We start from the raw sequence: 14397 nt of genomic DNA, 5'->3' as shown, positions 1-14397 counted from the left end.
AAAACATTGCCCCATTCAATAGCCAAAGTACGGAAAGAGCTCAGATGTCCATCAACTGACGAAAGGACAAAGAAGATGTGGTTTATACACACAATGGAATACTACTTGGCAACGAGAAAGAATGAAATCCTCTCATTTGCAACAACGTGGATTGAACTGTAGGGTATTGTGCCAAGTGAAATAAGTCAGTGAGAGAAAGACAGATACCATATATTTCCATTCATATGTGGAACTTGAGAAACTTAACAGAAGACCATGGGGGAAGGGAAGGGGAAAAAAAAGTTTCAAACAGACGGGGAGGCAAACCATAAGAGACTCTTAAATACAGAGAACAAACTGAGGGTGGATGGGGGGCGGTGGGGGAGAGGGGAAAATGGGTGATGGGCATTGAGAAGGGCACTTGTGGGGATGAGCACTGGGTGTTGCATGGAAGCGATGAATCACGGGAATCTACCCCTGAAACCAAGAGCACACTGCATACACTGTATGTTAGCTAACTTGACAATAAACTACATTAAAAAAATAAAAATAAAAAGTTTGATGTCCAAAAAGTAAAAAAATAAAAAATAAAAATTTTAGCCCTCTTTTCCTCTTTGCAGAAAAAAAAAAAAATGTGCCTCTACTCTCTCTGGGCTCAAGGGAGGGGGAATGGCCGCTAAGCCACTGCTTCTCTGAAACTGAACTATGCTGTTCTAAGGAGAGAATGGGGGAAAAAAGCAACTAAAAATACCTTAGAATTTCCTACCATCTTGAATGTGACTTTTTCTAAACTGGGCCTTTTTTTTGTTCACTGTGGACCTTTAACTATTTCCCAGAGCTCTTGTATAGTCGTTTTAGACAGGCCATAGTTGTTTCTTAAGTGTTTCCATGGGAGAATAAGGAGCTGGAGCTTCTCGTCTACCAGGTTTCTGATATCACTCCAACTCTGCTCTCTTTATGCAATCTCTTCTAAGTATAGGACCAACCCATAGTATTCCTGGATACTACCTCACCCACAAGAGCCTGGAGGATTGCTCAGCCAGTTCTTCTTGCCCTTGGAACTTCTCTTACACACACCCTTACTCCCCAAATAAGGCCAAGTGAAATCAGAGCTAACAATGGCCATAGACCACATCTAGCCAGAGGGCTGGTCAATTCCAATGTTCTCCCTGAAAACAGCCTTTACCGATTCTCAGAAGTCACCACCAACCTTCTCCACACTTAAACCAAAGCCTCCAATTGTATTTCACTCTCTTTTCTTTGCTCATTTCCCAAGAAGAAATGAGGATGTCTACATGTCTCTGCAGACATTTAAGTGGCTCAGTCTTGATTGCCACTAATGAAGATATTTAATTTCAAGTAGGCCAATTCAGGCAAAGTATTTTTGTTGTGGCCTTAAAATACACGGGAATACCAAGAGCCCATTCGTTCTGTTTTGAAAATAAAAACTGAGGGGCGCCTGGGTGGCTCAGTCGGTTGAGCGTCCAACTTCGGCTCAGGTCATGATCTCGTGGTTTGTGAGTTCGAGTCCTGTGTCAGGCTCTGTGCTGACAGCTCAAAGCCTGGAGCCTGCTTCAGATTCTGTGTCTCCCTCTCTCTCTGCCCCTCCCCTGCTCATGGTCTGTCTCTCTCTGTCTCAAAAATAAATAAAAACATTTAAAAATTTAAAAAAAAAAATAAAAGAAAAACTGAAACGCACAGGCCGGGCAAGGTTGTGGAACAGGTGCCACAGAGCAGCAGCCCATCCCTGGACATCAATGTAGAAGAGTGGCAAGCCTTCCCTGGCAAGTACCACACTCTGGGAAGGGCCAGGCCAGGGAGAACGGATGTTCTTCAGGTCAAGATGCAGAGGAATTAGAGACAGGGAGCACCAGATGCCTAGAAACACTCCACTGAAAATAATGCTGTAAGGCACAGCTATATTCATACCTGTACTATCGTGTTTTCAAGCTATACCAGGGACCTTGCTGATTACTTGAATGTAACTCCTCTCCGAAGAGCACAGAGACCCTAATGCCCCATTCTTAAGATGTAACTATTTATGGCCCCTAATTTGGAAATAGTAATGACCTCACTCCTACCTCTGCCTGCCAGTCCATCCCCCAAGCCCTCTGTCCACTCTCTCCCTTTCCTTACCTTCCTCCTCTCTTCCACCCAGTTTCCAGTGAGCACTCGGGTTGAATACTTGGTCTCCACTTTCCAGCCTGGGGTAGAGAATGACTGTGGACTTACTGCAGTCAAAAACTGCATGGTAAGTGTTTGCCCCGAGTCTTTAGACTTGAGACAGTTTCAGGCTTTAGGGGTGGGTAGATGTTATGAAGTTGCTGAGTGTAGGGTGTCTTTCTCTCTTATCGTCCCAGCCACTCTTCTGAGTGGATAGAGATGACACCCGGCCAACTTCACAAAATAGATGGGCCTGAGAGTCTGCTTTCTGCCTCCAGGGAGAGGTGATGTGATCTTGGAGTCCCTACTGTTGACTGTCTCCATGGTGATAGATTGTGTATAAATACTCTCCTGAAGGGAGAAGCTGATTCTTCAGGAGCAAAACTGACCTCATAAAAGCAAATCAAACCAGCAATAACCACCACAAATGCAGGAGCCAGAAGGGCTTGGTGTTCGTGCTGTGACCCCGTGAGAGGCATCATCTTTAAGACACTCTTTACAAGGGTGAGTTGAGATGGTCGCACTCCATCGCTACGTAATGAGTACTGATGTGTGAGGCCCACTCTGAGATATCTGCCTGCATTCACCCATTTGATCCTCACGGCAGCCCTTGGAAGCAGGTGCCATCGTTACGCCCATTTTACAGATGAGAACAGTGAAGCAAAGAGAGACCAAGTAGCTGTTGAAAGTCCCCCGTGTGGGAGAGCTGGGATTTAAATCCAGTCTGATTCAGGCCTAGACCCTTGGGCTCCACTCAGTGCCTGTCTGCCCCTTTGCCCAAGGAGTTTCCACAGAGAATCCTATCTTTGTGCTCCAACTGATGCTGTATGGTTCGTTTGGTTAGTCCTCATTCATCCCACAATCCTCTCACTGACCACATGCTACATCTTGGGCACTGAGCTGCGGCTATAAATGGCATCAGTGACTAGACCAGGGTCCCATCCCCACAGAACCCAGTCCTATGGGAGAAAGACTATTATTTTGTTTATTCACTAAGCAAACGAGTCTGGAAACCACACGTGGAGGCCACACGTGCCTCCTCCCTCTACCACCTGACTCCTGCAGTTGTCACTTCCTTGTTGTTTTTTTTTTTTAATAGGCTGAGCACCAAAGGGTGTGTTCCTAAACACTAATGCTTAGCCTTGCCCATTTGTGGACTTGACATAAATGCAACCGTAGAGCATGTATTCATTTGAGTCTGGTTTCCTTTCCTCAATATGGTTAATGTTTTTAAGATTCATTCATGTTGCATATAGCTGTGGTTACTATGACTATTTTGGATCTAGTATGTGTCTCCTGGTGCCCAGATACAGCCATTTCTCTAGAGCTGTACTTCTCAAATTTCTAGTTTCTTAAAAATTATTGAGGACCCAAAGGGGCTTTTGAAAATGTGGATTGAGGGGCATGTGGGTGGCTCAGTCGGTTAGGCGTTCAACTTCTTGATTTTGGCTCCGGTCGTGATCCCAGGGTTGTGGGTTTGAGACCCATGTCGGGCTCTGCGTTGAGCATGGAACCTGCTTAAGATTCTCTCTCTCTCTCTCTCTCTCTCTCTCTCTCTCTTTCTCTCTCTCTCTCTCTTCCTCTGCCTCTCTCCCACTCATGCTCTCTTTCTCTCTCTAAAATAAAAAAAAATTTTAAACTAAAAGAACTAATAAAATAAAATAAAATAAAATAAAATAAAATAAAATATGAATTGTATTGGTGATCTGGAGCCAGATCATGGCAGTGCATGAGAGCCAACTGTGCCCATCTCTTCCCAACACCATATTCTGTAAAATCACATCGGCAGCTCAACATCAGTCATGGTGGGAACATTTGTACCACAGAACGGGCAAACTCAGTGGATTAATATAAATATGTTGACTATTATTTATTGATTTCAAAAAAAAATTCCATCTGTTATGACATATTGTCCTGTGTAAAGGAGAACATCTAATATCACATAGATACGTAGTTAGAAGAGAGAGAGGTATTTTAATAGACTTTGCAATTAATTGTGGATATTCTTCGATACCACAGGAACTACTCAGTGAGCGGTAGTTTCTTAAAGGTTAGTTACAAGGTGGAATCTGAACCTATTCAGGCAACTCTTTGAACTCTGTTACATCAAAATCTACTTGTTGATTTCGTGCTTTGAGGAGACCTTCCAGTTATTTGTAATTTTGTTACATCATGGTGTCATTTGAATACCTGAGCTGTCCAGATCTTTCAAATGTTGACCTATTATACGATATCTTAAAAATCTGTAGGATCTTAAATATCACTAGTGATCTCATCAGAAGAGCATTTAAGTGTTAGGAAGTTGACAAGTTCACAGTGATGGATACAAGTTCTCCAAAATTCTAATTTTAGCTTGAAAGCTAAACTGTTGTCATTGGCAACAGCTAATGTCCACTGTTTTCCCTGAAGTGTCAGACTTATTTTGTTCTTTTTTTTTAAATTTATTTATTTTGAGAGAGAGAGAGAGAGAGAGAGAGCACGAGCAGGGGAGAGGCAGAGAGAGAGGGAGAGAGAGAACTCCAAGCAGCCTGATAGTGCACTGATAGTGCAGAGCCTGATGGCGGGGCTCGAACTCACAAACCGCGAGATCATGACCTGAGCTGAAATCAAGACCTGGGCACTTACCTGACTGAGCCACCCAGGCGCTCCTACTTTGTTCACTTTTAAGAAAACATCTGCCTTGGGGCGCCTGGGTGGCGCAGTCGGTCGAGCGTCTGACTTCAGCCAGGTCACGATCTCGCAGTCCGTGAGTTCGAGCCCCGCGTCAGGCTCTGGGCTGATGGCTTGGAGCCTGGAGCCTGTTTCCGATTCTGTGTCTCCCTCTCTCTCTGCCCCTCCCCCGTTCATGCTCTGTCTCACTCTGTCCCAAAAATAAATTAAAAACGTTGAAAAAAAATTAAAAAAAAAAAAAAGAAAACATCTGCCAAGTGTTCCAATTTGAATATTCACGGTTTGTCCACCCATCATGCTTTCAAGTAACAATCGTATTTAATTTAAAAAAAAAAAAAAGTCTACCTAATTCTGCTCACAATTCCAGCAATTGCACACAGCGCTCTTTTTCAAGAGAACATCATTCTTGGGTGCGCAATAACAGAGCTTAACTCATACCTACTTTCTGTTTCATCACATGGCGTGTTAGAAAGATTACCGTTCAAAGGTCAAGATTTAATAAAGTTAGTAATTTTTACTTCTTCATCAAGGACATCCTTAAGGGAAACTAGCATTGTGATCGTTGTTAGTTATCTCACTGCAAAGTGTGTGGTGATGGAGAACATGACCGCGATCACCACTGATGCCCCTGCCTTGATTCACGCATCAGGCACCAACTGCTTTACCCACCACTGCTTCTACAGCCCAAGTGCCAATGCCGACATTGTGGAAAGGAGTGAATAACATCTTAGCATTAGTAACAAAATAGTTTTGACCTTGCAGGTCTCCTGAAGGAAGCTTGAGGATCTTGCTTTGGAAACCTCCACTCTAGGATACATAGATACACCTAGCAGTGGAATTGTTGGGTCATAGAGTATGTGTGTCTTCAACTTTGCTAGATAGTGCCGAACTGTTTTCCAAAATGTCAATTTATATTCCCCCGATCAGTATGTATGAGTGTGTGTTTCCATCACTCCACACTCTAGAAATTTTTCACCATCCTAAACAGAAACTCTGTGCCCATCAAAACAATAATGCCCCATTCTTACTTCCCCCAGACCCTGTTCTACTTTCTGTCTCTATCGATTTGCCTGTTCCGGGTACCTCATATAAGGGAAACCATATAGGGTTTTTGTTTGTTTGTGTTTTGGTTTTGGTTTGTTGGTTTGCTTTGGTTCAGGTTGGTTTGGTCTTGCTTATTTCACTTAGCCTAATGTTTGCAAGGTTCGTCTATGTTATAGTATGTGTCAGAATTTCACTCTGAATGTCCTTTTTCAGAATGAATAATGGTTGAATAATAATATTCCATTATATGTGTAGACCACACATTGTTTATCCATTTGTCTGTTGATGGGCATTTGGATTGTTTCCACCTTTTGGCTATTGGGAATAATGCTGCTGTGACCATTGGTGTATAGGTATCTGCTTGAGTTTTTCCCCTTTCAATCTTTTGAAATACCTAGGGATGGAATTGGCAACACAAAACCGTTTCCCCCAGTGCTCACACCATTTTACATCCCCACCAGCAATGCATAGGTGTTCTGAATTTCTCCACATCCTTGCCAACCCTTGTTATTTTTCATTTTTATTAATAACCCATCTTAATGGGCGTGAGGTGACATCTCATCATGACTTTGATTTGCATTTCCCTAACGACTAATGATGTAGAACGTCTTTCCATGTGCTTATTGGCCATTTGTGCATCATCTTTTTTTTTTTTTTTTTTTTTTTTTTGTGGGTACAATTTATTTTTAGTTTATTTAAATTCACATTAATTTACATACAAGGTGGTATCAATTTTAGAAGCAGAACCCAGTGATTCATCACTTATATATGACACCTGGTGCTAATCCCAACAAGTGCCCTCCTTAATCATTAGAAAAATATCTTTTCCAGTCATTTGCCCATTTTTTAAATGGGTTTTTTGAGAGTGGTTTTTTTTGTTTTTTTTTTTTTTTTGCTTTTGCTTTTGTGTGTGTGTGGTTGAGTTGGAGGAATTCTTTGTATATTTTTGATATTAGTTCCTCATCAGATACATGATTTACAAATATTTTCTCATATTCAATGTGTTATCTTTTCTCTCTTGATATTGTCTGCTCCTATGTATTTTACATTTTATGCTACTTAAATGGATTATTTTCACTTCACTTTCTGATTCTTGCCTACATATTAAAATGCAGTTGATTTTTTTTACAGATGATAACTTTATATCCATCAACCTTGTTAACTCTTATTAATTCTACTGTTTTTTTTTTTTTTTTGTAGATTCCTTGAGAATCCACATGTAAGATCACAGCATCTGAAAATAATAACGATTTTATTTCCTCCCTTTCAATCCCTATTGGTTTATCCTTGTCTTTTTGCATTGCCTAGGACCACTAGTACAATGTTAAGTAAAAATGTTAGGGAACAACTCTTTTCCTGTTTCTGATACCAAGGGGGAAAGTTCTGTGTTTCACCATTAAGTACGATGTTTGCTATACGTAGATTTTGTGAATGCCATTTATTAGGTTAAAGAAATTTTCTTCTCTTCTAAATAGCTGACAGGTTTTTCCCCCATAAATAAGTGCTTAATTTTTTGCATCTATGAAGATAATCACAGTTTCTTTCATTGAATGTGTTAAGTATCACAAATTATATTGAGTTTGTGATATGAACCAATTCTCCAATGTTAAACTGATCCTGCATTGCTAGTATAAACCCAACTGGGTCATGATATATTATCCTTTGTATGTATTGATGGATTTAGTTTGCTAAATACTTTTTAGAAATATTTATATCCAAAGGCGCCTGGGTGGCTCAGTCGGGTTAAGCGTCCAACTCTTAATTTCGTCTCAGGTCACCATCCCCCAGTTCATGAGATTGAGCCCTGCATCGGGCTCTGAGCTGATAGCACAGAGCCTGCTTGGTATTCTCTCTCTCTCTGTCCCTCCCTAACTCATGCTTTCTCTCTCTCTCTCTCTCTCTTTCACTCTCAAAACTAAATAAACATTAAAAAAATATTTATACCCATGAGTAAGATTCTCACAGCCTGTCATGTTCATTTCCACTCTCCTTGTGGAATTTTATTACTAGGTAAGCCTCACAGAAAGAGTTTACCTGCTTTTCATATTCTCTAGGTCAATTTATGTAGGATTAAGTTCATTTTCCCCTTAATATTAAGTAAATCAAGGCATCTGGGCCAGGAGATTTACATTTTGTTTCAGTTTGTTTTGATTCAATATCTTTTATTATAAAATGAATCATATTTTGTCTTTTTTTGTGGGTGTCAGTTTGGGAAACTGTATTTTTCTGGGAATTCACACGTTGCATCCAAATTTTCAAATTTTTAGTATATGTTGCTCATAATTTCCTCTTATTATCTTTTTAATATCTCTAGGATCTGTACTGAAGTCTCTTTTTATTCCAAGTATTTTCTATTTGTGCCCCCCTTCTCTTCATTGGTCTCATCAGATGCCTACCAATTTTCTCAGTGTTTTCAAAGAGCCCAAACAAGGCAATATTGATCATCTCTACCATGATTATTTTATATTTTAGAAATTTTGCCCCAATGATATAAAAAATATATAAAGATAACAAATACATTGAAAACTACAGTTTTTTAAAGATACACACTCAACATGAGGCTTGAACCCACAACCCTGAAATCAAGAGTTGCTGACTCCACTGACTGAGCCAGCCAGGCGCCCCTATAAAATACTTTTTAATGCTAATCTTTCAACCACTTTAGGAAATTCTTAGCCACCATATGTTCAAATATTGTTTCTGCCTCCTTTCTTTCTCCTTGCTTTCTGGACCACCAACTACATATTTGTTATACCTTCTCACTGAATTTTCAATGCCTCTCGTCCTCTCCTCTGTGTTTTCTACCCTTTTGTCTCTCTGTGCCTGATTCTGAATAGTTTCTTCTGACCTGTATTCCAGCTCACACATCCTCTATCAAGTGTACAATTAAGCCCACCCACTGGATTTTTAGTTTGATTTGTTGCATTTTTCACTTCTAAAATTTCTGTTCAATTTATATATATGTCGTGTTTTATAGTTCCAATTTTTAATTTTTCTACCTTTTGAGTTTTTAAATGTTTTTTTTTTGTTTTTTGTTTTTGTTTTTTTTTTTTAATTTTTTTTTCAACGTTTATTTATTTTTGGGACAGAGACAGACAGAGCATGAACGGGGGAGGGGCAGAGAGAGAGGGAGACACAGAATCGGAAACAGGCTCCAGGCTCTGAGCCATCAGCCCAGAGCCCGACGCGGGGCTCGAACTCACGGACCGCGAGATCGTGACCTGGCTGAAGTCGGACGCTTAACCGACTGCGCCACCCAGGTGCCCCTTAAATGTTTTTTAATGTTTATTTATTTGAGAGAGAGAGCGTGAATTGGGGAGGGGCAGAGAGAGACACACACACAGAATCTGAAACGGGCTCCAGGCTCTGAACTGTCAGCACAGAGCCCAACGTGGGTCTCAAACCCACGAGCTGTGAGATCATGACCTGAGCTGAAGTTAGTCGCTTAACTGACTGAGCCACCCAGGTGCCCCTGAATTTTTAAATTAGCACTTTTTGCCTTCCAAATTTTCAAATCTATGGATTTATAGATTAAGTTTTAAATTTATGGATTATATTTATAGACTTACATATAGATTTACTTGTTATATTTATATAGATTATACTTATAAATATATTTATACAGATTTTTATCTCCTTGGAGAATGTAAGCAGAACAATTTTACAGTGTGTGACTCTTTTTTCTATTTTATTGTTTTGTTTAATTTTTTAAAGTTTGTTTATTTTGGGAGAGAGAGAGAGAGACAGAGTGTGTGTGTGTGTGTGTGTGTGTGTGTGTGTGTGTGTGAGTGGGAGAGGTGCAGAGAGAGAGGGAGAGAGAATCCAAAGCAGGTTCCACACTATTAGCAAAGAGCCCAATGGGAGGCTCGAACATACGAACCATGAGATCATGACCTGAGCCAAAGTTGGGCGCTTAACCAACTGAGCAACTCAGGAACCCTGACTGGCGCCTAACTTAAACTGTTATTTCTGTGGCTTCTTTTTGCTAGCTTTTCTCTTCTCATGTACCTGGTACATGAAAAATTACTTGCAAAAATAATGTAGGTCTAGGATGACTCATCCTCCTGCAGAGATTATTGCCATTTGCTTTTCCAGTCCCCTGTAGACATTAGAAATTGGGGATCACTTTCATCCAGGGGCAGACATTTTGGTCATTGCATGACCCCAATACTGTGTGCTAGAGGTATTGTTAGAGGAAATACAGCATACTCTGCAAGCTCACAGAAGGATCCAACCCTGCTTGGCTTTCCAGAGAAGGTGAAACCTGACAGAGGGATCATAGATTGACTTCTCCTCTCCTTGTCCAGCATGGCCTGGAAACACTTCTTAAAAGATGGCCAATTTGCTTCGGGTTATTTCACAGGCAATGGAATGGTGGTGGGTGGTAGATTTGGAACTCAGACACATTTGGCATCAACTTGAAGATTGCCCAAGTCAACCTTGGTTTCCTAATCTATAAATTGGGAGGAAATATCATGTGCATTATGAGATTATGAGAATTCAGTGTAATGTCACCTGTAAAACACTTCATGAGATGTTTGTCACATATAAGGGGTAGATAAATATTCAACCCCTTCTTATGTTTGTGTCTAAACCCAGTTTATCTTGGTGGCAAAATCCATTCCTTTCCCTACATTAGAGAATCATAATTTGGGAAACTGGGAAATTGAGGGCTTTTCCCTACGGCTAGAAATGCTTTGAAACTGAACCCCAGGCACTGACTTATCTGATTCAACTTTGTGCAGCAATTTGCAAGACAGCCAGCTACAGTGTTGGGGCAGAGATGTTCTTGCTGGGGAACAGAGCAAACCATGGCAACCATGGGAATGAGGAGCCAATCTTCTGATTCAGACATCCATTGTTTTCTTGGACGAGATGCAAAGATGTTGGAGGCAAGAGACCGATTATACTGCAACCCTCCCTTGACTCCTCAGCTGATTCTCATAGAGGTTCATTTGAATTAAGGAACTTAAAATACAGGCATGCCATGCCAACTTGGTCGCACCCTACTGCTTGTCAAGCCTATCAATTTTTTTTTTTTTTTTTTTGTCTTTGGGATGGGTGGTTATGATCTATTTCCCTCCCAGTTGAGATCTGCTGAGAAAAAGGAAATGGGACAGGCATTTTGGTAACATCCACCGACAGGTAAAATATGCCCAGTCAACACTTCTCCTTCTTGAATCTATCACAGAATCACATGTGTAAAAGTTGGGGGGGGGGTGCAGACACATTCACTACGGATTTGTGAAAAACTGGAAAACGTTGGGAATTCCCACTAGTTGGGAATGGCTAAGAACTATAATATAGCCACACTGGGGAATATTTTTATGCAGTGGCTAGAAAGAGTAAGGTAAATCTGTATTGTTTACTAGGATAGATTTCTGGTACATCATTGATTGAAAAACACTCAAGTGTAACAACATGTACAGAATAATATCTTTTATGTACTAATATCTAGCAAAACCATCCCACAAAATAATGCTTCATATTTTCCATGGGTACATATCTGTGTATGTAAAACCATAGAAAGAGGCTTTAAAGAGTTGAAAGACCACCCCCAACCAAAAAAGGTAACAGTGGATACATCCAGATAAAAAGGGGATAGATTTAAGGGAGGGTGGTCTTATCTCTGGTATTTGAAGGTTTTATTTAAAAAGATAATATCTTTGGAGCGCCTGGGTGGCTCAGTCGGTTGAGCTTCCGATTTCGGCTCAGGTCATGATCTCACGGTTCATGAGTTCGAGCCCCGCATCAGGCTCTGTGCTGATGGCTCAGAGCCTGGAGCTTGCTTGGGATTCTGTGTCTTCCTCTTTCTCTGCCCCTCCCCCACTCATGCTCTGTCTGTCTCTCTCTCAAAAATAAACTTAAAAAAAACATTAAAAAAATTTTAAGATAATATCTTTGTCTATCACTTACATAATGTAAAGTTAAATTTTAAAGGTAGAATGGAAATATTATGATTGAGGGCATGGTAAGCTGTAATATTGTCCAAAAAAAATATCTGCTGCCCCTCTCTGGGGAGGATGAGGCTTCTCTGTGCTATCAATGTCAGACTTGCTCTGGCCAATGAAAGGAGAATGGAAGCTTGAGGAGTCAGTGTGTGATTTGCTGTGCTCTTTTCTCCTCTGCCACAAGACTGGAGACATATCAGAGAGAGGCGGTCCCATCAGCCTGGATCCTGGAGTAGACAAATGTGGAGCGGAGCCCCAGCCAACCTGTGAAGGCCATGCAACGTGTAATGGGAGCAAGAAATAGACCTCTGCTATTATAAGCCACCGAGACTGTGGGGACCACTTGTCACTGTGGCAGAACCTAACCTAGACTAGCCCAGAGAAGCCCAGGGACAACAGAGAGTAAGCAGCCACTCTGGAGCAGAGAGGGAGACAAGGTTTGGGGTCAGAAAGGCCTGGAGGTCCCGGGTGGGGGTGAGGAGGACCCCAAGGAGGACACTGAAAGGGAAGTAGACCAAAAAGCAGCAGATGCTAATTTTGCCCATTTTTCAACTTTGCCTTAGGACCTCGTCCTCAATTACCCCCCGACCAATGAGAGCACTTTGGGATGCGACATGTTGCCCTTTATCAGATGGCACTTGCCCTAGGCTAACTGGCAGATCTTTTCAGGGATGTCCTGGCAGATTACTGAGAAAACAGTTGCAGAGCGTCCAGGTTTAATGGTATACATAGGTGCCCACCTCCCCTGAGCTGGTATTAGCTGGGCACCTCAGCTGGAAAGGCCCATGATGACCAATTCCAAAGTCATTCAGACTTCAAGAAAGCTACAGTTGAAAAAACAAAGGAAACCAGGAGGCAAAACACCTAGCTTCTTCAACATGACTCAGATCAGACAGGAGCCGGCACCTAGGTGGATGGCAAATGACTCAAATAAGGTCATGTGGCTCAGTTGTGTCTTTTAATCCTGAATGAGGAGGAAAGGAATGAGCTAGTGGGTCATGGGGCACATCAGAAAAGGGGTGTCATCAGTTGGATCAGGGTTACAATGCACAGCACCTGGCCAATCACGTGGCCTTGAACCTTACCACAAAGAGACAGGAAGTGAGCAATGTTATTAATGATTCTGAGCCTCAGTGTCCTCATCTGTAAAATAGGCTTAAGAGTATCTACTTTGGGGACTCCTGGGTGGCTCAGTTGGTTAAGCATCTCTTGGTTTTGGCTCAGGTCATGATGTCATGGTTCGTGGGTTCAAGCCCCACACTGTCAGTGCGGAGCCTGCTTGCGATTCTCTCTCTCCCTCTCTCTCTGCCCCTCCCCAGCTCCCTCACTCTCTCTCTCTCTCTGAAAATAAATAAAATAAAACTTAAAAAACAAAGAATACCTACTTTGTAGAATTCACATGAGGAACACATGAGCTTGTTGGGGGGACCATAGCTGGTGTATTAGGTTAAGAATATGCAGATTATGACCTGCTGAGTGAGGAGGTGTGAGCCTCCCTTGTAGGGTGGGCAGGCAGCTCCCTCAGTTTCCTAGCTCCGATCTTGGGGATGTAGAAACCTGGGGGTCTTTTTGATTGAAGGCGCAGTTTCAACATGCTCACACAAAGGTAGTAAAGTCTCAAGATTTATTGCTTATAGATTCCAGAAATGGGGTTGTGATGTACAATGAGCCAAGTCCTCTGTTTCAGGTCTCGAGTGAGCAGGAGAGAGAGAGCAGGGTAGTAAGCACCTGCTACTGATAAGGTGGCTGTGGCAGAGGTCACTAACTTCTTGTGGACTCAACCCTACATGGCTATTTTTAAAGGTGGCCCAGGAAAAGTAGAGTGGGAACTTACAGCAAGAATCCTAAGCTCCAGGTTCTTATCTGAATGTCTAGCCTGTGAGTGTGAGCAGGGCTGTCGTGCTGCAAAATGCCAGGGTAACAGCTCGAAGCAACTGCTTTCTTATCACAGGGCAGTGGAAATTCAAAGCCAGAGGTTCTTCCAGCCCCAAAAACGTAACTGACTCATCTCCCTTGGGTATGGTCCTCCACTGGTTCACACACCCCCTGCCATCCCACAGTAGGAGAGCTAACCACCCAACTCCCCAGAAGGCCAGCTCAGTCAGAGGCAGCATAAAACAATGAAGGCCACATTCCAGGAGAGGAGCCTACCCAGACTCAGCTCAGAGACCTATTCTAGAAGGGACCATGCTCCTCAGATCCCAGTGCTGCCCAACAGCTGAGGGGCCACCAGACGAGGTGCTTTCAGTGAATGGTTCCTAATTCTCCAACAAAGACAACTGCTGGTCTCCTGCTGTGAATGGATTGAGGAGCCACCAGATGGGATTCCTCTTTGCCCCATGTTTCAGCACGAGCATTCAACTGAAAGCCAGTTAAGGTCATGCATGGGGGTCTCTGTGCAGTAGACTTGGATCTTGGCCTATAAAAGCTGCTAGTCAACCTGAAGACCAGGTAGGGCCAGCCTGGGAACCTGGGCCATCCATTTCATTGGAATTTTTTTAAACATTTATTTATTTTTGAGAGAGACAGAGACAGAGTATGAGCGGGGGAGGGGCAGAGAGAGAGGGAGACACAGAATCTGAAGCAGGCT

The 14397-nt window shown here is 42.2% G+C and overlaps 1 protein-coding gene across 2 annotated transcripts in view; it reads right to left on the bottom strand.

Moving 5' to 3' along the window:
- Positions 1–2449, bottom strand: part of CFAP107 (cilia and flagella associated protein 107) — a 13648-nt gene extending 11199 nt beyond the window's left edge. For both annotated transcript variants that reach the window (XM_040461826.1, XM_040461818.1), the window contains exon 1: positions 2116–2449. In XM_040461826.1, coding sequence (XP_040317760.1) covers positions 2116–2229 — 114 coding nt within the window. In that variant the 5' untranslated portion in view covers positions 2230–2449. The remainder of the gene's footprint in view (positions 1–2115) is intronic.
- Between the last annotated feature and the right edge of the window lie 11948 nt (positions 2450–14397).

The sequence above is a fragment of the Herpailurus yagouaroundi genome, unplaced genomic scaffold, assembly GCF_014898765.1.
Source record: "Herpailurus yagouaroundi ecotype Mexico unplaced genomic scaffold, PumYag 77, whole genome shotgun sequence".
Classification (NCBI taxonomy): domain Eukaryota; kingdom Metazoa; phylum Chordata; class Mammalia; order Carnivora; family Felidae; genus Herpailurus; species Herpailurus yagouaroundi.
The sequence above is the reverse complement of the archived record's forward strand: the minus strand, read 5'-3'. Positions and strand labels throughout refer to the sequence as shown.